This window comes from Patella vulgata, chromosome 7 (genome assembly GCF_932274485.2).
Source record: "Patella vulgata chromosome 7, xgPatVulg1.2, whole genome shotgun sequence".
Classification (NCBI taxonomy): Eukaryota; Metazoa; Mollusca; class Gastropoda; family Patellidae; genus Patella; species Patella vulgata.
The window spans coordinates 11,458,476-11,480,342 of record NC_065885.2 but is presented as its reverse complement, the minus strand read 5'-3'; the positions used below and the strand labels follow the sequence as shown (position 1 = coordinate 11,480,342).

General features: G+C 34.6%; 1 protein-coding gene across 1 annotated transcript in view; it reads left to right on the top strand.

Moving 5' to 3' along the window:
- LOC126827312 (cadherin-like and PC-esterase domain-containing protein 1) overlaps positions 1-21,867 on the top strand; it is a 65,862-nt gene that overhangs the window by 24,591 nt on the left and 19,404 nt on the right. The window contains exons 2-3 of the mRNA XM_050556584.2: positions 5,141-5,437; positions 21,402-21,546. Of these exons, the coding sequence (XP_050412541.1) occupies positions 5,156-5,437; positions 21,402-21,546 (427 nt within the window). The 5' untranslated portion in view covers positions 5,141-5,155. The remainder of the gene's footprint in view (positions 1-5,140; positions 5,438-21,401; positions 21,547-21,867) is intronic.

Here is a 21,867-nt window from a genome sequence, read left to right as displayed (position 1 = left end):
CCAAAACAGTTCAGATATAAAACAGTTAGAAACAAACAAAAAATCAAAATGAGGAATTGTGCTGCCATGGTATCCACAGATTGGGTGTTTTGTGTTTTTTAAAGTGATACTGCTGTATGTGTTAAACGATTTATTTAGAAAGAAAGTAATGGTTGATTCTGTGAGCCGTCAACTGCCATTGTCTCAATAATAGCATGTCAGAAAGCATTTCAATTTCATATATAATTATTCCGGCCATAGCACATTTTTGCATGTGATTTGCCAAAGGTAACAGACCTAGTGTTTGCATATAATTGATGTAACTTTACCGAATCTTCAATTGTTATGTTTACTGAGTTTTTCAATGATTCTACACACTACACTCAATATTTATTTTCAAATGCTGCTGGTATAATTAACGGTTATCCTAATGATTTTTTAGCCAAAAATTTTTGTAAGGGGTAATATAAGGTCCATTGTACTGCTTCAATGTGGTTTCCTGTTGTCCATTTTGTCAAATGCATGGTGTATGCCTATCTTCATTAGCCCACTTGGTGCAGAAAAGTAGAATATGAAACACAATTTCATTTTATCTTCTTATAATGCTCATGGTTCATACTATTTTCCAATTATTACCGCCAAAATAGATCAAAAAAATTTATATAAAAACTTTCTTCCACCATCTGGATATTTTATCAGCGAAAAACATATGATAACAAAAAATATATAATTGTGATAACAATTGTATTCCTCAGGTAGAACAATTATATAAAATGTTATATAACAATTTATACTACAGAGTCAGAAATCATTAGCATGCATTTAAAACAACCCTTGACAGTGGCAATTCAACAAAGAGTAGGGTCAAATTTCCCTCATAACACACCGCAGGGTGCAAGTCTCCCTTCTTTAGCCAAGTTGGTGTACCTACACAGCACACCGCAAGTTCATTAGCCTAGTTGGTGTACCTTCATAGCACACTGCAAGGTGCAAGCCTGTCTTCATTAGACTAGTTGGTACAGAAAAGTAGGACGTACTGCAGAGTTTGAAATCAATATTGAATTATGTCGAGCTGAATAAATGTGACGACATCCCTTTCAGATTTATGACTATGGTAAAAAATTATCAATACAATAATACACGGAAGTTTCTGTTCCTTCAGGCTGTTCAAAAAGACTATTGTGTAATCAGATATAATAGGCTGCTATTACTGCCGATCAGTAATACTATACATTCACCTGTATACAGGTGTAAAAATACACCTGAATAAATATATTCCAACAAAATCACCATAATTACTTTATTAATGCTTTCATATACTTTTTATGATTTGTTGCGTTGTTCGCAGTCTTGTTTTCAAGAACGTTTGTACTGGATAGACCAACATTAAAGGCTTTGTAGAGAGCAGAATGCTTTCAGGTATTAGAAATCGATCTTTGATTAAAAGTAGGTCAATCACGTAAATATGGGTTGATTGTTATGGTAGATTGTACAATTATGATTTTATTGGTAAGCGAGCATCTGAGTTACATTATATAATCAAAATCAAAACTTTGAACTTTGTAAATATTAAACCATCTTTGACTGATATGTCTTTTAGAGATTCAATGTTGTAGGGTGCAATTTCCGGATTAAGAAAAAAAACACAAGGGTTCAGGTTCTCGCATAAATCGGTTTATTAATAATAACCACAATAAAAACCCTGAAATACATAAATACGTACTATAAATAAAACATAACATTTACACCAATTCATTAAAACATTACAATCACAAATATCACAGATAAACAACTATACATAATATTATACGACTCCATAGATCTAATTTATAATATAATAATGAATGATTTGAAATAATACTTAAAATATATATATATTAATTACTAACTTATAATATATATATATTATATAACTTAATTACTAATATAATTGACTGGCTAGGTGCTTACCCTATAAAGGGGTTTTCCAACCACTTGGAAGCCAAAAGATGGTGGCAAGCACTTCCAATAAACCTGTAAAGTTATACACATCTATAAATATGTGAATGGTAAATAATATTGAAGTGAAAGACTTCAATGGTAATATAGGATAACGTACTAACCCAGGATACTTTGTAACTTCAAGATATTTAATTTAAATGAAACATTTAAATATTACTTTTACTAAAATTCAAGATGGCTGCCAATCTATAAACTACTATTACTATTACTGGTTAAAATATATTGGTACCTAATTTAAAACAATTATTAACTTAAACATTACACATACCTGCTGTTGAATCTGTAATTCCTATTTAATTCATCTGTAACCTTATTAAACACTATACTATATCAAACTAAAGCTAATTATAGAAATTGGAATATTGATGAAATACCAAAATCCCGCCAAAACTAACTAACTAGTAGATACCTGGAGAAAATCAGAAGGTGATCTTTCTCCAACAAAATCTAAAGTAAGAATGTCAAAATAGTCAGGTGACCAATGAATGTTCAGATAAGAGAGAACATGCACAATATTGTAAAAGACTTTAATAAAGTGTTGTACCACAAGACCTTGTGGGTTTTCTCCAGGTCCTCCGGTTTCCTCCAACTGCTAAAGACCCCTACGCGCAAGCGAATTATGGAAATGAAATTGAACTATATATTAGTCCCGAAATCGCCTAGTTTGTGTCGAGTGGACTTTAAAAATGGGAAAGTGAGGCTAAGTCTCGAATATACCAGTGCCCTGGTTATCACAATACATACATCATGTCAAAACTACAAACAATGATAACTTGGCTCAGAATGAAGTAATTTGAATGAAAATTTCAATATTTTCATTTTATATTATATATTTTTGAGCTATTATAGCAAGAATGGTTGGCTCTTTATCTAAGTATGTATCTTTAAAATAATATTATCTAAGACAAAAAATATATTTGCTGATTAATTTTCAAGGGATAGAGCACATGTCCCTTTGTCGATGAGTTTGTTATGGTCCATAGTCCAAACAAGTGTTCCCCGGTTGTACGTGACAAGGAGTAGGGTCGCCTGTCCAACCTCGTGGGTTTTCTCCGGGTCCTCTGGTTTCCTCACACTGAAAAAGACCCCTATGCGCAAGCGAATTATTGAAATAAAATTAAAACCATATGTTAGTCCCGAAATGACCTAGTTTGTGTTGAGTGGACGTTAAACCCCATTTCTCTCTCTCTCTCCAAACAAGTGTTCGCTTTGCTCTCCACGGCATTAAACCCTAATGCGCTTGCACGTCTTCGGTCAACTTTTCTGATTGTCACTAGGAGAATTAAAGGGAAATCTATTTATACTAAAAATAAATTTCCAGTTACCAAATCATGATTTCAATACCATGAAAATTATTCTAAAGAAAGGGTTCCATGTCTTAAAGTTTTACAACATCTTACAGAATCAATAAAATTTCTTAAACCTTTTCAAATTTAATGAAGGATAAGCTACAGTATAAAAGATAAATCTTTAACATTTTAAAATTTAATGAAGCTAAGGAATTATTTCACAAACTGAGATGGATTTTATCGTTGTATTGACATTTGGTGAATTCTTTTTAATGGCTTGGAGATCTATATAGTTACGGAAATCCAATGTAGAACATTTCAGAAACGTTTCTTTAATTATTGCGAATGCCAAGAAAATGTAAGAGCAGAAATAAGTGTTCAAACCTTTTAAAAGCTATTAAGAATTCTTACTGAAGCGCAATATGCTGGCAATTCTGGCCGTGCAGTGAATAAGTTTTGGCGCTTGAAACATGGTCAATTGACTTTTTGGCATGAATCTGCAGTTCCCTGTAAGTGGAAAATGGAATTGATTCCTGGATGTGACAATATTTTCTGAGAATACTGGGGTTTGTCATGCAGCTCTGTCATTATTTTTAGATTATGGAGAAGTAATGGACTTAAAGTAGTGGTTTTACTCTGTTTAAAGTCAGTCAATGTGTAATTGATGAGGTTTACCCTAAACTTTTCAATATCAGTCATTATATAGGATTGAGTCAGTGAGTACGTTTGAAGAATTAAGTAGAAGACATGGTGACAGTTATTAACCTTGTGGTTGAACCATTTAGATTGATTATAGATAATGTTATACTTATATTCAAGCAAGCATGTTATTATTATTGATAAAACATAATTATACATGTAAGCTGCCATTAATCAAACATCTCTATTCTCTTTTATAAAAACTTACTCTTCCGGAAATGTGTGGAATAGAATAAAGTTTAGCCTCTTATCATTATGAAAGTAACACTTTGTTTAGTTTCTATGGTTGCAGTGCATACTTACCTTTGAATGCCAACTGTCATGGGATCTTCAGCTTCCATTAAAAATGTTCTTCATATAAGGACCACAATCATGCCTGTTATCAGAACAATTATACCTCTTGATTTCTCAAAAAATGAAAATTTTATATAAAAAAAAAGTGATTTTGTTTACAGATTTTATTGTATGCACTTTTCATATATTATTGTAAAGAGTTGGATGTCATTTGCTGTCCTTCGGTCTCTGTCCTGAATAGTTTACGACACCATCCTTCTGTTTTTCTATCCCAAATAGGTTACAGTGCTGTTCTTCTATCTTTCTGTCTCGAATAGTTTACGGCACCATCCCTCCGTCTCTCTGTCCAGAATAGATTACGATGCCATTCTTCTGCCTCACTGTCCTGAATATTTTATGGCACCATTCTTCCATCTCTGTCCTGAATAGTTTACTGTTCCATCCTTCTGTCTGTCTGTCTCGAATAGTTTATGGCACCATCCTTTCTTCTCTCTGTCCAGAATAGATTACAGTGCCATTCTTCTGCCTCTCTGTCCCGAATATTTTATTGAGCCATCCTTCTGTCTCATTGTGCGAAATATAGCTGCCAACCTTCTGTCAAACTGTTCTGAATAGTTTACAGCTGCCATCCTTCCGTCTCTCTGTCCCAAATATAGTTTCGGAACATAGCTCATTAATCGTTAAAAATATGTATGTTTATCATGCTTTTGTATTACTTTGCCAATTAGAAGTTCTCAGATTTAATAATTATTGTGTTGCCATAGAAACAAATGTGTTTTCGTTACGATTGTAATATCTATAATGCTAAAATAACTATGGTTATACAATCAAATTGTAAAGTGTACCTCATACTTTATTATATATTTGTATTATTTCAGGTCAAGAAATGAATCATGGGGATGTTTTATCACAAATGGAGTTATTGCTCTGTGAGAGACCTGTTCGGAATCCTGATTATTTTAGCGTTCATATCTACCATGATCAGTGTTCATATGAGCCAATATCTTCCGTGGCTGCATAACAACCCAGATGTAAGCTTCAATGTGAACGCACGATTAAATATTTATCGTAATCTAAAACACAGGGATTATCATGAGGATTTACTAAAGAAATTAAGTGCCAGTTCCGTTGGATTAACAAAAGGATTATTGGACATCGTTAACCGTTTGGCTCAGGTAATTTACAAATATTATTTATTATATCAGAAGAAGAAATGATTTTCCAATTCTATTTGCTCAGCCGGTGTATTTAAATTCCTGCTTTCTTAGTGTGCCATTTTTGTTGTATCGTAACATCATAATATATACAAATGAAAATGGGGTTTATAAACGTCTTTTGTTTGCACCAGTAGGGCTAATGAAAACGGACCTATGCAATTCAGTGTGCTTTGAGGGAGGGAAAATTTGCATGGATAGCAGTGGTATGACCTACTCTTATTTCGATTTCATGTCAGATGATCTTTAACACGCGGCCCATGGTATATACAGGACCTCAGTTTTTTTTGTCCCATCTGAACAACTAGGCATTTTTGAATGCCAGGCCTGCCTTCCTTCCCCATTGACAACTTGGGCAAAACAGGCTGGAACATCCCTAGGAACTTTCTTAGTCAACACTATGTATCTTGTCCCATCTGAAAAACTAGACACTTTTTAACGCCAGGTCCTCAGCCCTGCAAGGACAAAATGGGCAGGAAAATCCCTGAGAACGTTCTCAGCCAATACGTGGAATCAAACCCAGGAACTCCTGGTTAGCTATATGCAGATCCATACTCACCAGAGCCACAGATGGTGGGCAGTACTTTTTCTGTGATTATATTTTAACCCCTATAATAGAACCTTTATAATAAAAAGTAATTGATATTATAACTTCAGGTCACATAACACAATATAGGGTTAAACATATAGTGAAGTAACAATGTGAGAATTTGACATAAAGCAACAAATATTAGTAACACTTGGGTTCATGTCTATAGACCACACAATACCACAGATAGATCATCTTTCTTTAACATCTTATCAAAATAACTCTTCTTTACAATGATACATTTTTTTCTCGACGAATCTTGACATAGTATTTTATACAGCCATTGAGAAACCTAGTGTATGTGTGTGTGTGGTAAGACTGGAGAACTGAATAAAATAATTTTTGTTTAACAGAAATTATATGAAATGAAATGGGGTTTAACTTCTGTTTTTCTGCCACATTCAGACTAATGAGGAGGGTCATTCATTCATACACTATGCAGTGTGCCATGAAGGAAATTTTGCCCGGACAGCTGGGCTACAGCCTACGTGTGCTACGCCTACTCTTAGTTTGAATTCCAACTGTCAAGGGTTCTTTAACGTGAACGCCAATGTGTACACAGGATTTTTGGGGTTTTTTTTTTCATCCCATCCAAACAACTAAATGCTCTTCCTTGCCAGGCCCTCATTCCTACACTACTGACAAGGGGAACTACACCATAAAATCCTCAGGAAATGTCTCTGTCAACACCAGGCTCAAACTTGGGATCTCCTGTTTAGTGAGACACAGAAGCATCCTTGTTAAAACAGAGGTTCATGAAGTTTTGATAGACCCTTGAGCTACCATTAACCAGTATTTACTGTTTGTGATGTTGGGTTTAAACCCTGATGGTTACTTCATAGGTTGTTACTCTTGATCACCTTTTTGTATCCTTTGAATGCTCCTATTAGCTCCTCGTGGGTTTTCACTGGGTCCTCCGGTTTCCTCCCACTGCTAAAGACCCCTACGCGCAAGCGAATGATTGAAATAAAATTGAACCATGTGTTAATCTCAAAATGACCTAGTTTGTGTCGAGTGGACGTTAAACCCCATTTCTCTCTCTCTCCTATTAGCTGCAAAAGATTAAATATGTGACAACCTTTATGGACTGCTTGGACAACTAACTGCTGTGGGCATATGTTTCACTGCCTGGCAACCTATCTTTCACAGGATTACTGAAGTCATCGATGGACATCTGGTTAGAATAGATTGTCTGTCTGCCCCTTTTTTTATCATTGCCAGTTCTTAATGTCCTACACATGCTTACGATGTAATAGAGAGAGTATGAGATGGTAACCACCTTGTCTCGTAGACAAATACCAAATGATTTTTTACATTTATCTACATACTTAACATATTAACAAATGTCAATTGTTTAGTCATAGAAGTAGATAACATGTATAGCTAATTTAGACAATTACCTAAATCCACTATATGTTATAGTATAACCTTGAATAACCAGGATAATGAACGAAGGTCAATGCCAAATATTTATTGCTTTCCGTTAATAAACAATCTGTGACATCATTATAGAATTATGAGCAGAAGGACTAAAATGACATAACGGATTGTTTATTGACGGATAGTTTCAACTAATCACCGAGAACGGCGGAAATTACTTGCGTTGAAATTTACCTGTTGCAGGTAATATTGACATTCGGGTCCGTGTTATGGAAAGGATATGTTAACATAATTACTTGTATTATTTTTTGAAAATTTGAATCTTTTCCGGTGAACTTTAAAATCTGCATCTTGGCTATTTTAATAATTAATAATAAACTAGAGATATTGTTGATATTTGACTATCCTTTATCTGGAAGATGTTCCTGGCATGTATGATTAAATAAACGATTTTCTTAAAACAGAAATGGATTAAAGTTTTAACGTCCTACTGTTCTACACCAACCAGGCTGGTGAAGTCAGGCATATGCCATGCAGTTTGCTATGAGGGAAAATTGTTCTTTTATGTGCACACCAATGTATACATGGGACCTTGAATTTTCATCCCATCCAAACAACTAGACACTGTTCACGGCGGAAAATCCTTAAGAACTTTCTCTGCTGACACCGAGATGGATCTCTAGACCTCCTGGTTAACGAACCAGTGGCTTACTCACCAATCTGGTTAAAACACAGATCCTATTTTGTTTCGTTTTTATAGTTCAAAATTTCGTTTTACTTGTCTTTACTACACTTGGATCTGGAAGAGTTGTTATTTAACTCGTGTTCTGAATGGTGTCAGGGATAAGCCAATGAAACGGTCTGTTACGGCGAGCTTTAAGCGTGTTTTGCACGGAACTGTGGGTAATCCACTAGTAACATCAATGCTGATTGGTTAATCAAATGTCTGACGTCATAGGGTCATAAGTCGGTCTTTTGACCCCTGACGTGACCTATGGCTATAACTTGTCAGATCTTCATGTAGTGTAGGCCATTGAAAGTATAAAAAAAACGAAACGAAATATAGATCTGTATTTTAATCAGATTGCTTACTCAATGACCCACCGTGGCTCTTATTTTCAAAAAGTTATTAATAATTTAAAGTATTTTCTGGCTGAAAATAATTCTGTTTAAGCTATATACTGGAAGTGTTGAGTAAAAGCATGATGATAAAAATCAAATTGTATATACACGGAAAGTTGCATGTGTTCAGTTGTCAAGCAGCGTTTATAAGAAATTGACGTGTTATCGAATAAAATATGGTAAATAGTAAATACATGTGCCAAAAAATATATTATTTAATACATTTATGGGGTGATATAATGATATAAACTGTCAGAACCAATTTATAATGTCATTTCTCAATGATTTAGAGTAAGTTTTTCCATTAACTAAATAACTTAAATGGAAATTTTTAAATTGGCAAACAGCAGGGATTGACAAAATAGATGGTATATTAAATGCCATTTTAGACTTAAGTGAATATTGTGGACAAATCCAGGCTATTCTAAACAGGCAAACGAAATGAACAAATAAATATGGCACACACTAGTATCGAATAACTAACCAGTGCACATCAGATAATAACTAGTGCATGCCAACATATTATCCATGCCAACATACCATCCAATGAGTAGTGTGCACCAAATAATAACTAATTGACACTATCTAATATCTAGTGTGTACCATCTAATATCTAGTATGTACCATCTAATATCTAGTGTGCACCATCTAATTATCTAGTGTGTACCATCTAATAACTACATGTAGTGTGTACCATCTAATATCTAGTGTGTACCATCTAATATTTAGTGTGTACCATGTACCATGTAATAACTAGTGTTGCTTATCTAATATCTAGTGTGTAGCATCTAATACTTGTGTGCACCATCTAATACCTAGTCTGCACCAAATAATAAGTAGACCCACAAGGTACATGCTAAATAGCTTTAAGCAGTGATCGGCGCTGTGCAAGGGACAGGATATTCTTATAATTTCTAGAGCATCTGATACCACTTCTCACTTTAGGAGTTGATGAAGCTTAATGCTCAGCCCAGATAGATACAGCAATGCTTGATTATCAGTAAAGGTGATGCCAGATCTGACATTTAAAGGGGTTTTATTTCTGTGTCTTTCTTACCGGATCCGTACTCATGATTCTAAGGTGAACAAACTTAAAATAAAAAGACTTAGCCAGCTTTTTTTTTATTCGAAAATCAAAAAATCAATCCAGAATTCGAAATAAATGTTTCAATTTTATTTCCCCAGGGATGGTCCAGTTTCTAAGGATTATAGTTCAATAAAATCGTTGACATTTGTTAGAAAGTTTGTTTAACAGTAATTGGCACACTTCTCTAATAGCCTCTTCACTCACCCATTGTCCATCTTAAATGATGTATTTAATATTGACCCTTGTGATGACCAATCTGTATTGTTGTACTGTTATTATTGACCACATGAATGTAATATAACACCATCGAAAATGGTGTCTTAAATGATGTGATGGTTGGAGAATAGTTCATAATAATTACTGGCACACTTCTTGTGAAATCAGATTTAATACATTGTTAGAATTAAATCCTGGATTTCTCTATTGTTAATGTCCTGTTTAATTGTGATGGCTGTGTCCAGAGGGAAATTGTTAGGGAATATAATTTTAAAATTGATGAGGTTTAGGTGGTTCAGTGGTCTAACTAACACATCATAAGGACTGTCATTAAGCCAAGTTGTGTGGTTTTCTTCCCAAGCTTGCATGTGACAAGGAGTAGAGTCATCTGGTCAACCTCGTGAGTTTTCTCTGGGTCATCTGGTGATCCTCCCACATCTAAAGATCCCTAAGCACAAGCACATAATTGAAATAATCAAGTTTGTGTCAAGGGGATATAAACCTCTCTCTCTCTTTCAAAAAGGTGGATTCAAACGAAAATTGTTTTTATGCGGACGTATTCTAGTGATATCTCCAAGAGAAAAGAACCAATTTACTTCTAGTGAGTTTGCCTTGAAAATGAACTGTTGTACTAGTAGTGAAGTAATATTCAAACATTAAAAAAAAAATGACAATAGAAAAGTGAGGGTATTCACCCCTCCCTGCCGTGGCGCCCCCCTCCCCCGCCTTTTTCTGTACGTTAACCGGTAATATTGATCCACTTCGGAAATCTCTTTATTGTAAGTTTAAAGCTTAAATGATGTGTTTAATTTAGCCCAAATGATGCCCAATCTATGTTTTTCTACTATCATTATACTGACCACTGTCCTATTGTTGTCTGATTTATTGACCATTAATAACAATGTTATCGGATATCACTAGGGTAATGGACCATGTTTTGTTGGGATTAAATGTTTATTGAGTGATTAAGACAGTCAGTCACTGGGGGATGGGGATGGCGTTGTGGTGTAAAGTATTGCGCTTTGAGCTCTAGTTGGCTGGCAACCTCTGGTTTATAGTCATGGTTAAGATCGATGATGTGAGTGTATTTGGGTTGGAGATGGGGGCACCTTCTCAACCACATGGCCAGTTTCTTCCCATAGGAAAGACCCATGTGTGTGCGCCGAGTATAATAGAATAAGACCACTTGTCTTCGATATCATCCTCAGTGGAAGTGGATGTTAAACCCTAATAACAACAACAGTCTGTCATTTGATCATTTACTCCTTAATCAGATCATTTACTCCTTAATCAGGGTTTTGGCTTGCCCAATTTTGAATCATTTTGAAAAAAGATTGCTACAATTAATCATTTGTCAAAATTCTTTAACATTCTTAGATGATCCTAGTGAACAACGAGAGGTTATTGTGATCATGTGAATCGTGAATTCCTGGAAATAGAATCCTTGTTAGGTCACCAAGACTTCATTGGCAAAGAGACAATATAAAGCAAAGAAAAACAATCATGATTCCTAGACACCAGGATGTTTTTAAGTTACTGGAAAACTAAACTAATGGTATATTGCTTAAAGGTGGTTTAAAATGAAAGGAAATGAAATAAAAGGGGGTTTAAAGTCCTACTGTTCTGCTCTGACTGGACTAATGAAAACGGGCAAATGCCGTACAGTGTGCCATGAGGGAAATTTTGCCCGAACAGCGGTGCTACGACCTACTCTTATATCGAATTTGAATTGCCAAGGGACCTTTTACGTGCATGCAAATGTGTACACGGGGCCTCGTTTTTTTGTTCCATCCAAACGACTAGACAGCTGTCCTTGTCAAGACCTCTGTCCTGCACCACCGACAAGGGGAAACCATGCCGGAAAATCCTGATGAAGGGAGGTTTGAAACTACCAATCATCCTTTGCATTTTTCAGAAAAAATATCAGATATTCCACAGATTAATCTACATTAAAATGGTGTCAAGTTGATTATTTAACATTTAATTATGAAAACAAAGTCAAAATATAAATGGTAGATATTGAATGGACTCTGTCTGTCTATCCTTCAATCCGTCAAAGTTTTGTTTTTGGAGCATGTCTCATAAACTGTTCAAGATATCTTTATGAAACTTTGTACACACATCAACTTATTATTATAGTTGTGTCTTTAGACATTTCTCAGATTTGACCATTTGTGTGTTTCCATGGAAACAGATTTGACTTAATTTTTTATATACAAGGGCAAGGAATGATGAATGAGTCTTCTTTTTATTATTTTTTCTTATATGAATAAGAATTGACCAGTGTTCTAGTCATTCGGATGGGAAAAAAAATGGGGACATGCGTGTACCTGTTGGCATGTAATGTAAAATAACCCTTGACAGTTGGTGCAGAATCCTATTTCATTTCATTTATTCCAAGACAATAATTATAGTGTAGAACGATAATTTTCAATGAACTGGAGTTAAAAGTCTACCCAATATTATGAATAGATAATGGCTGTTTTAAGACATGCGTATATAAATGAACTGGAGTTAAAAGTCTACCCAATATTATGAATAGATTATGGCTGTTTTAAGACATAAATGTTTACTAAGGTGGAGAAAGCGATAACCGTAATATCAAACAGGTCTCCATGTTGCCAGCTACACAAACAAACCTGTGTATATATTTTACAAGACAAGGTAGCAATGTGTTTATATGTAATCTAGGCTAAACTTCTGGTTCCAAACATCCCTGAAAATTATTCTTGGTGCAAAGCCAGTATGGCGCTATAGAAGATATGGTGCGGGGTTGAAAACGCGATATTTTCACAGATGGTGTAACTATTTATCACTGACCTTACCCCACAGGTGGTCTCAATTACCAGGTCTTTAATAAACTGGACAATAACACAGAACAATATCATCATCATCAGAATACATATGGCATCGGTCAGTTGGGCGCTTATCGGAAATCTTTATTGTTAGAGGTTTGACTAAATGGCTGGAATAAGACCGAAAATGGACCTTTAGTAAGAAAATAAACATTTTAACTAAAAGCAATGTATGCAACATGGAACACAGATTCTTGTATTTCACTAACATACAGGTTAAAGGGGGTCAGCCAGAATCAATATTTTTGTACATTGAAGCTTACACCACAAGCTAATAATGAGACATTTTATACTTGCTGTGGTATTTACTCCTCTTCTGGGTTATATGTGGTCAGAGAGAGAGAGCGAGAGAGAGAGAGAGAGAGAGTTTAACATCCACTCGAAACAAACTAGGTCATTTCGGGACTAACATATGGTTCAATTTTATTGTCCCCCGCCTTTCGAAGAAAGCAGGGGACTATTAAAATGGGTTCGTCCGTCTGTCTGTCCGTCTGTCTGTCCGTCTGTCTGTCCGTCCGTCCGTCCGTCTGTCTGTCCGTCACACTTTTTGGGACACAATAACTCTCTTCCTAATTGAGCTAGAATGTTCAAACTTGGTGTATGTGTTTATTAGGTCATTGCCTTGATGGAGTTCGAAGATGAGCATTTTCCGCTTAGGGTAAGCAGAGATAAGCAATTTGATTGGTTGATGCTTTGGGACACGATAACTCTCTTCCTAATTGGGCTAGAATGTTCAAACTTGGTGTATGTGTTGATTAGGTCAATGCCTTGATGGAGTTCGAAGATGAGCATTTTCCGCTTAGGGTAAGCAGAGATATTTGATTGGTTGATGCTTTGGGACACGATAACTCTCTTCCTAATTGGGCTAGAATGTTCAAACTTGGTGTATGTGTTGATTAGGTCAATGCCTTGATGGAGTTCGAAGATGAGCATTTTCCGCTTAGGGTAAGCAGAGATAAGCAATTTGATTGGTTGATGCTTTGGGACACGATAACTTTTAATTGAGCTAGAATGTTCAAACTTGGTGTATGTGTTTATTAGGCCAATGCCTTGATGGAGTTCGAAGATGAGCATTTTCCGCTTAGGGTAAGCAGAGATAAGCAATTTGATTGGTTGATACTTTGGGGCACGATAACTCTCTTCCTAATTGAGCTAGAATGTTCAAACTTGGTGTATGTGTTGATTAGGTCAATGCCTTGATGGAGTTCGAAGATGAGCATTTTCCGCTTAGGGTAAGCAGAGATAAGCAATTTGATTGGTTGATGCTTTGGGACACGATAACTTTAGTTCTAATTAAGTGAGATTGATGAAACTTGGTGTATAGTTTCATTACAGTAATACCTTGACTAAGTTTGATAATGAGCACCCAGTTGTGCAAACGAAACGTCTTTATACAAACTTTTCCTTTTTATAAGCTCGTTTATATAGTTTATGCTTTAGTTCTTGAAGAAGCTTTCCAATGTATTACCCCTGTAATTCCTCCTCTTTTATCTGTACAATATTTTCGAAAAAAATGAAACGAAATCCACTTATGTATACATTTAGGTTACATTATAGCCTACATGTCCCGACTCAACTTGCCACATTACATGTCATAATATTATAACCAGGTATTGATAAAAGCATCAATTGAGCAATTCCAATACAATCCAATACAATGAATATAGGCAAGGTAAATAAACAAATAAATGGAAAAAACAAATTGAAAAAGAAACTATTATAAATTAATTAAATATGTAGTATGCAATAATGAATTGACATTTAATGACAGAAAGAAAACAGTGAACTTTGCACAACTTGCAGCAAGATGGAAAATAGACCCGTTGATACAACCAAACTCTAGATCTGTAGGCATAGAGCATGTTTTCCCCTTAATATGCTATAATTATTCCATCAAAAACATTGTATGCTTAGACTATAAGTAAAGATATACTGTTTGATTGTTCAATACTTTGTAAAAGATAATTTGTGATAAATTTATATGTGTCCTCTAATTATTTTCCTATTTCGGCGGGGGACATCAGCCTCACTGTTGGCTTGTTTCAATTATAAGCATGCGTATGCATGCGTGTAGGGATCTTTAGCAGTGGGAGGAAACTGGAGGACATGATGAAATCCGACATGATTGCACAGGCGACCCTACTCCTTGTCACATACAACCTGGGAATCTAAACCACGCCAGTTGACTCAATGACAGACCTTATGATGCAATGCGCATACGCTAACCATACAGCCACCGGACCCCCATTATGTAGTCAGAGAGAGAGAAAGAAGAGAGAGAGAGAGAAAGAGTGATGTCCATTCAACAAAAATAAGTTCATTTTGAGACGAACATATTGTGTGTTTTGATTTCAATAAAAGGGTTCTTTAGCAGTGAGAGGAAACCAAAGGACCCGGAGAAAATCAACAAGGTTAAGCGGTCAACACGTACTACTCCTTGACTCATTGACAGACTTTGTTATCAAAAGCACATATACGAGTTTGTGACAATTAAATTCACAAAATTTTCTGCAAAAGGACCATAAGACCCACTCCCCCACCTACCCCAACCACCCACCCACACTCATGAGCTTTGTGTTCTCGGCACTCACGTGCAGGATGTCTTTGCTGTACGCAACTCCAAAGACTATATATTTGCATAGTCATGACCACATCTGTAATTCATATCTTCACTACATCACTGATTCAGATGTCTTATTCTCTTCAAATATTTCTACAAAATTTGCGTCTTTGAGGAAAAACTATCATCTGGAAATCTCTTCCTATCCTCTAATAAAACTTGTTGACTTCATATGAACATTATTTGAAGATCAAATTTAGAGACATATGGGCAAGGAATTTGTGGCATTCTTCATTTTAAAGAAATATTTTTTGAACATTTTATTTTATTGGACAGCTGAGAATAATAAATCGAAAAAGGTGTATAACATATAGCTGATATCCTGTATCCAGTAACATATCCCAGGCATACAATATACCACGACCTCTGTATATCTATTGACCTCAAGCCATGATTGACAGCTAGCCTGTGTTGTCCTGATTTGACCAGAGAGTGGACAATGAGTAAAATGTAATCTTCTATATGTATGTTATTGTAATATGGTATGGTATGTCCATTGACCAGTAAATGACCACTGACTGATCATGACAATAATTACTTAGCCAGCTGACCTTCAGTTTGATTAGGTTTGTCTGAGTTATTGGAGATGATTACCAAAAGTGTAGAGAAATTACTATAGAGTTTAAGTATTTACTGGATTGTTTATTAGCAGTGACATTTATTTATATAAATCTTTTGCTAGAGATCATTCTTTGAATTGAGAATTTGATATCAGTGTTGCCAAGATAAATACATATTATAATTTTTACTGTAGAATTTGAACAAGGGCTGTGTTTTTTTTACCCTGGATGCCCAAAAGGCTTATAGTAATCTGTTGATATTCTCTTGGCGAAACTTAACCAATTTTCTTTTTCATTATGGATGCTTCAATGACTACAATACAAATTTGTTTGTGTGGACATTTTTTTTTTGCATTCAAGGGTCGACAAAGCAATTTAAGAATGTACTTCTCTGAACAATGCCCTTAAAAGTTCATTTTCCTAACTTATCAAGATAATTTTCAAAGATTTAATATTGATGGTTAAAGATGTGAGAGCTAAATTTAATATTTCAGGTCTTTTTTTCGGTTATCATGTCTTATATAGATTATTATTTAGACATTTATTCACATGACAAGTCCATGATCAACTCTGTAGGCCATCAGGGGACTTAGACAGTCGGTTCATTAGACAGTGCTCACTATATCTGACATGACAAGTCCATGATCAACTCTGTAGGCCATCAGGGGACTTAGACAATCGGTGCATTAGACAGTGCTCACTATATCTGTATTAAGCACAAATATTGCCAAGCAGGCTGAAAAAAACAATAAAAAATGCAGGAGGTCACTTACAGAGATTGCCGATAAAATGCCTGACAATTGAGTTATACCCAGCTTTCTTTTCTATATATATTAAAAGTGACATGATTTTAATATTGAATCCGCCATCGAAAAAGTAGCCATTTATAACTTAAATTTTCAATATATCTATTCTTGAACTATTATACCTCTTTCACATCTATAGTATTTTATCTAAAACCACAGAGTTAAAATAGTATCGTTAATTCAGATCATTCATAAAGGTTTTATCTAAATCCACAGTTAAAATAGTATTGTTAATTCAGATCATTCATAAATGTATTATCTAAATCCACAGAGTTAAAATACCATAGTATCGTTAATTCAGATCATTGATAAAGATTTTATCTAATCCAGAGTTAAAATAGTATTGTTAATTCAGATCATTCATATAAATGTTTTATCTAAATCCACAGAGTTAAAATAGTATTGTTAATTCAGATCATTCATAAAGGTTATATTTAATCTTGATAAAAATGTTACAATCTGGTGATATAGTAGTGTATATAGTAGTGTATGTAGTAGTATGTATTGTATATATATGATAAGAGAGGATATAGGTATTAGTAGTATGTATTATATATATGATAAGAGAGGATACAGGTAACAGTATCACCTGTCAAATACCTTCTATTAACCTGTCATCACCTAGATTACTACAGGTAACTTCATCCACCAATAAAAACCTTATCAGACTGATACTCTTATGGTATTATGGATGACAAATATTTTAAGAAAGAAAAAGAAATACATCAAATAAAATGCGGTCAGTAGGACAATTTTGTGAGAAAATATAGTTAAGGTGGTCATCATCCAAAATACTGTTTATATGGCATTTGGTAATTGAACACATTAAAATAAACACAACAGTTCTATAAAAACAATTATTGTATTTTTAATCAGAGCTACGTTTCTACAATGATTCTTTTGTCGTTTTCAAGCATAATATTGATACAGAGAGAAGGAACTAAATATATATCATTGTATAAACGTAGCTCCGATTAAATACAGTAATTGTTTATCCAGAAAAATTTTGTGTTTATTTTAATCATCAAAAATCATTGAGTTACCACATTTGGAATTTTATTCAACCATAATTAACGTGTATTTAATCATCAAAAATCACTGAGATACCACATTTGGAATTCTTTTCAACCATAATTAACATGTATTGTCGTCGGCCCTGTTCATTTGTCTAATCACATTTTAATGCATTAGAGTCTACAGTTTTCATTTGATTTTGATGAAATTTGGGATGGGGCATTATTATATTCATAATATCTTAATCAGAGTTGAAAGCAAATTTGTTGATTGATCACAGAGTTATTGTCCCTGCCTACAATGATAACGTTACTGTTGTCGTTGAAGGCATGAGACCACTCTACAGACCAGAATTCTATTTTAACAAGATAGGATTGTTTAAAAACTGGATGGATTAAAGTATCAATATTATTATTATCTTATAAAAACCAAGCGTGTCCAAAGTTTTAAGGCTGGTCAATGAAGACAAAATAATCTAACAAGCATGGATTGGTTTGGATGCTGATCAATATTGTGGGAGCCTGACGAATCAAAATTTGTATTTTAGGTTGTAATTGTTGCATGTACAGGGAGACCCCCCACCCCCCCCCCCAAAAAAAAAAACAGAGCCCATAAAAAATTGTATTAAATCCTACAAAGGACTTAAACTTCAGTCTGTGTAGATCATTCCCCAAAGTTTCAGTTATCTCCGTTGCTTTGCATAAAAGCCATCTTCTTTCAAAAATATACTCCAAATGGCCTCTGCACCATTGGAGGCAAAATTGCATAGTACTCGAACACATTCCTCCTTGGGGATTTCCCTGATTTTTGCTGTGATTGCTGTCTTCAGTTCACCAATGGTTTGAGTACTGTTCTGGTACACATTATCCTTGAAGTTAAAAATATTTGCTGGACCTTTGTAGGATTTAATAAAAAAATTTATGGGTTCTGTTCTTTGGGGGGGTCACCCTATCCAAAGAAATATTTTTAACCACATTGATAAGCAACGTAATGAACCATAACTGGTTTATGTGCAGAGGTTTGGTGATGCCCAGCGCAAACTCCTTTAGTGTATGGCCCCCTAGACTCAAGTATAGGGCCTAATACTGAGAAAGGAAGACATTGCAAATATGTAAAACAGATGAAATATGATTTTTGTTCAAATTAAGTAGTGGAACTTGTACATTAACATATTGAAGTTAACAGCTATAATTTTAAATTTCTAAAAAGTTAATTTTAATTTCACTCTTTGATTAGACGCCCCCTGAAATTGATGCCCAGGGCCAGAGCCATTGTCTCCTCTGTCTTCTCCCACTACCCCGACCCTCTCTGTCTCTCTCTGACCGATATTGTTGATGTGTAACATACGGAACCCTGTATATATCATATGGAATTAATATACCTTGAGAATAACATGAAGATGAAATGGATGTTGCCAACCTAGGTTTATATAATAAACAGGAGGGAGGGCAACTATTGTGAAATTCATTCTACATATGAGATTACTCAGGAATTCAGCTGTTAATTGTTTGAAATTTCCTCTTTCTTAAAAGTCCATAAGTAGCAGTTCTCATTTTAATAAACTACAAAGAAAGAACTTTGGTATGAAATAAGAACTCTTAATAAACATGATTAGATTTGTAAAGACCTAGCGATGTATTTGAGAATGTGCGAGCCAGATGGTATATAATAGGATTGATTAATGTTTATATATTGTATGGGTGTTGGTCAGGTAGAGGAAAGTTGTATACAACAATAACCACCTGTATATCTACTGCAATATACACCATCATTTACAGAATATATATAATAGGTACTATATCTACTGTATATACATTACATGTACATCATTTACAGAATATATATAATAGAATCTATAATCTACTGTATTATACATTACATCATTTACAAAAAAATATATAATAGACACTATAAAATATATAATAGAAACTATAATCTACTGTATTATACATTACATCATTTACAGAAAATATATAATACACTATAATCTACTGTAATAAATATATTACATCATTTACAAAATATATAGAATACCTTATAATCTACTGTAATATACATTACATCATTTACAAAAAATATATAATAGACACTATAATCTACTGTAATATACGTTACATCATTTACAAAAAATATATAATACACATTATAATTATCTACTGTAATATACGTTACAACTTTTACAGAACCTAAATAAAAGACATTATATACTACTCCAAGTTCCAACAATAAAATCTTAGTTCATGATTGGGACCAGATCGGTGAGGGATGCGGGAGGGGACTAATCATGTACTGTTGCTAAGTAATTCTAGGACATTATTGAAAAATCCATGAAAATTAATTTCTATCTTTCCCCACATAATTACGATAATTATATTTAGAAAGTTAAATTTTGTAAAAGGGTGTGATTAGACATTTGGAACTGCCGATCTGGGAAAAAATAGTAATTTTATCTTAAGTTGGCTGTCGTTGTATATTTGCATTACATCATGTACTGGTATATATAGTATTCTATTTATATCTTATTGTTTATACTGACCTACTCGTCAACATTGTTTACACCAAAAACCTATTTTAGTTTGGGTCATGGTCTGGGTGTATTAGATTCTTTGGTCTCCAATAACTCACATGTGCTATGAGTAATCAAAATAAATGTTCACCTAATTGCATGGTTTTAGTTTATTTATATCCATTCTATGACTTCTCATATCAAACAAGTTTAAAGGAAAAAAACTGAATGAAAGCACTGCAAATATGGTTATTCAGAAATGGCCAGCAATTAGGAAACCATGTCAGATTTGTTTACTTTCATAGAAACATGCATAGTTAAGGAAGCCATGGAGGCTCAGTGAGTAAGATGTTGGCTTGCTAACCTTGAGGTCAACACTTTCCAAACTGATGTTGGCTGAGAAAGTTCATTGTGATTTTCCACTGTCGTTCCCCCATGTCAGTCGTGCAGGATGAATGGCCTGGCAATGACAGATGTCTAGTTGTTCAGATGGGACAAATGACAGAACAGAGGTTCTTTGTACACATTGGCGTGCACATAAAACGGACCCATGACAGTAGGAATTCAAAAAAAGAATAAGCTGTCGTGCCTCTGTCTGGGCACAATTTCCCTCATACTATAGCACACTGTATGGCATATGCCCATCTTCATAAGCCCAGTTGAAGCAGTAGGACTTTAAACCCAAAATGATTTCATTTTATTTCCTATGGGTTAATTCACAGGCAAAACAGCCATTATATGTATGAAAGACAAGTTCAAGACAATTATAATGCAAGGTACAACAAAACTTTGTTCGGTGTGAGAATCCAATTGAGAAGTGTAAAATGTAAATATTTTAGTTGAATACCTCAATACACAAATACTATTAATAAAGTGTTATCAGGTGTTCTAGAAAGACTAAGCATACTCTGCCAAGTCCATGACACCCATTACAACTATAAATACATGTAGTGAATTAGCAGATAAGTGACAACGAAAAAATCGAGGTTATAATTATGAAACTTTTTGCAGGGGGTTGGGTGGTCGATTGGTTTTAGTCATAAGTGACAAGCAGTGGGATCATCTGTCCAACATCGTGGGTTTTCTCTGGGTCCTCCGGTTTCCTCCCACTTCAGAAGATCCCTATGCACAACTGATATTCTAATAAAAATATATTTGTTTATTTTTTAGACTGAAGAAAAATCTTTACCAAATCTAGACCAACCTTTTATTTTATTGGCTGAGGGGTCCTTGTCTACAGTTCGTCATGAGATACCTCTAATAGAATCCGTATTTAATCGTTATGGTGTTGATGTTAGATTCCATGTTACAGACGGTAAGTTAACGATTTAATCATCAAATTGAATTTATTTCCTTATTAAAGATAACTATTGTAAACTTTGGGGCCCTGGAGTAAAATTCCAATTAAACCTTAAAGCTTGAGATTGGTTGAACTAACTTGGAGTCAAGAGGTTGTAAGTTATTCAACAATCAGGTGTGCTTCACCATATTCCTGGATCAAAACCTCTAGGGAGAATTCAATACATTTCTAGAACAGAATTCCAGCAAGGAGTGATCAGCACATTTCTAGAACAAAATCTCAGCAAGGGTGACCAGCTTATTTCTAGAAAAGAATCCCAGCAAGGGTGATAAGCAC